This window comes from Gadus morhua, chromosome 3 (genome assembly GCF_902167405.1).
Source record: "Gadus morhua chromosome 3, gadMor3.0, whole genome shotgun sequence".
NCBI lineage: Eukaryota > Metazoa > Chordata > Actinopteri > Gadiformes > Gadidae > Gadus > Gadus morhua.
In genome coordinates, this window is record NC_044050.1 from 11,149,078 (window position 1) to 11,151,577 (window position 2,500).

General features: G+C 43.9%; 1 protein-coding gene across 1 annotated transcript in view; it reads right to left on the minus strand.

Moving 5' to 3' along the window:
• Positions 1 to 2,500, minus strand: part of ndst3 (N-deacetylase/N-sulfotransferase (heparan glucosaminyl) 3) — a 59,118-nt gene that overhangs the window by 36,032 nt on the left and 20,586 nt on the right. Inside the window, exons 3-4 of the mRNA XM_030351817.1 lie at positions 2,334 to 2,421; positions 1 to 53 (exon numbers count right to left, since the gene is read on the minus strand). The exon at positions 1 to 53 is cut by the window's left edge and continues 102 nt beyond it. Of these exons, the coding sequence (XP_030207677.1) occupies positions 1 to 53; positions 2,334 to 2,421 (141 nt within the window). The remainder of the gene's footprint in view (positions 54 to 2,333; positions 2,422 to 2,500) is intronic.

Below are 2,500 nucleotides of genomic sequence, written 5' to 3' on the forward strand. Positions count from 1 at the left end.
CTCATCCACGTACTTCAGCAGCAGATCGTCGCCCTCGTCCTCCTCCACGGTGCCTGCACGCACACACATGAAAACACATGCACGCACACACACGCACACACACACGCATGCGCACACATGCACACAAACACACATGCAACCACACACACGGCCACACACACACACAAACACACACACTATTGTTTTCATCATTGTATACGTCAAGATACATGATTGAAAGATACCATAGAAATAATGTATCAAACTCAGAAACATCGACCCCATTCGTTTCAGTTGGCCGCAGTTGAAGCCAATTGTGTGGCCCCATACAAGATGGCTTCCTGACCATTTCAGGGAAAAATCAGTAGGATTGAGGGGAATATAAATGTTGCTGGAATTGTTTCCGATTTCCCTCATGGTATCAGCGGTACATGGAACCGGATGACTGAACTACTTGAGGTTGTTATGTTCTAAGTACACCTTTGAAAAAATAAGCCAACGGTGCATCAATCTTCTGTTCAACAGGATCAGAGTTCAAGGTTCCTAATGATAGCAATAGCACTGTATTCCTTTTTAGTTTGCCAAAAAGCTATTTTAAGACAGTTTCAGCCAAGCCTAGAAGAGATTTTAGTGCAATGAGGACAATGAAACGTTTGTGTTTACATGTACAGTAGCATAATTGAAAACTGTGCACCTTCTGACAATATTTGATCACACCGAGATCAGCATTCTCAATGACTCCATCAATGAATCAACTATAACAAATTACACAATCAAATGTGTTCTGTTATCCCTAATATTATCGTACCATAAAATAGGACAAAATAAAAATGAACGAATATTTAGTGCTACGTCCCTGTCTGAGAGTACAGGGTGTACCTCAGAGTACCACGTTAAATGCCAGCCCCAACAATAGCCTATTTTTTTTCATTCTATTCCCATCAGGGGAAAAGCGCTAGACACGAGGCCTTGTTTCACACGGCCAAATGTTTTTTGTAATTGTTTTCATGGGAACACACTGAGACAGAAAATAAATAAATATATAAAGAGTTGTTAAAGAGCTCCTATTCTGCCACCGTGCGTGATGATGATTATCCATTCCAAGTTATTTAAAAATCCACCCCTTCATGACAAGAGACCGGCGTACTCACCAAGCGCTAGGCTGGTTCATTCATCAGACTGCTAATGGCTAATAAACATCACACCTTGTGGTAGGCTAAGGGGCCATTAAGGACTGTGTCGGCTAACAGGAGTAATGTATTACTCATTAAGTATCAGGGCCATGTGTCACGGCTCTTCACCACGTCAAAGAGCAGGCGCTGGTCGTCAAGCATGACCTGATTCATGAGCGCGGCGCCTCCGCTCCCGGAGAGGGTACAAACCGTGACCCCGTGGTCACCGGTCGCTGATCAAACACCGGGCAGAGGTCAAGGGACACCGGGCCTGGCTGCATTTCCCCTAGCTTCAAACGTGTGTTGGTAGAATCGTCTTGATTCCTGTTAGTAAAGTTGACACAACTGAATCTGGATTTGCATCGATTTTATAATTTTTTTCATGCAACGTTACAGACCATCAATTCTTGTTTATTATTAATCAACCTCTAGCCCAGCGGATCATGCAGACTGAAGCCTGATTCATACTGTCATTTCGGGACAGGCGTATTAATGTTTTAGAGTTTTCCACATAACAGACTTGAGTCCGATATGAATCAAGTTATGCTACATTATGTGTGCTTTGCTCTCTGAAAAGTAGGGGTGTCAGTTTTGGCAAATATTGCTCTAAATAGACCGTTCCATCTTTTCAGGAAAAAACACAAAATAATTGTAAATGCGAGAAAGAGGCGCTTTCCTTTTAGTTCCGCGCTCCATTGACTCAATGAGCTTTGGCACCAAAAGTGTGTTTCAATATGTTTGGTCTCAGTAGCTCTCCATGGCACTACATACTCGGGCTCAAGGTACCGAACAAGCTCTTTCAATCCCTTGCCCTCCCCCACACTGACTGTCGGTCTCCATCACTCGGCACACCGACTGGGTGACGGCCTAGTACTGGTGCACATTACACTTTTTCTCCCTGGCTAGCAGCAATGTGATCTTTGGCTGCGAGTCATTCTCAGACATGACACCCGGGTTCTTAATGTGCTACAGCATTTTGCTAGTAGTACTACTGGTAAACTGAAGAGTAGCATCACACAATTTACATTTGTCTTTGTTGCCTTTGTTGTTGTCCTACACCGAGCTTCAATTGAATTGTATTGTAAGTATTATTGTCCCAGACTAGGACAATGTGTTTAGGCGACAATGAGTCATCCACGACCCATACCAATGCCGCCTGGTAAGATACACACACACACGTACCTGTGTGGTAGAACTTCCCAGAGAAGCCCAGGTTGAAGGTGAAGTTGGAGATCTGGGAACGCAATTGTTTCTGAGTTTCCAGCAGTTTCTAGGGAGACAGACAGAGTGAGAGTTAGACACACATACAGACTGACTGTTAGACAGACATGCTGACAGACAGGCTGACA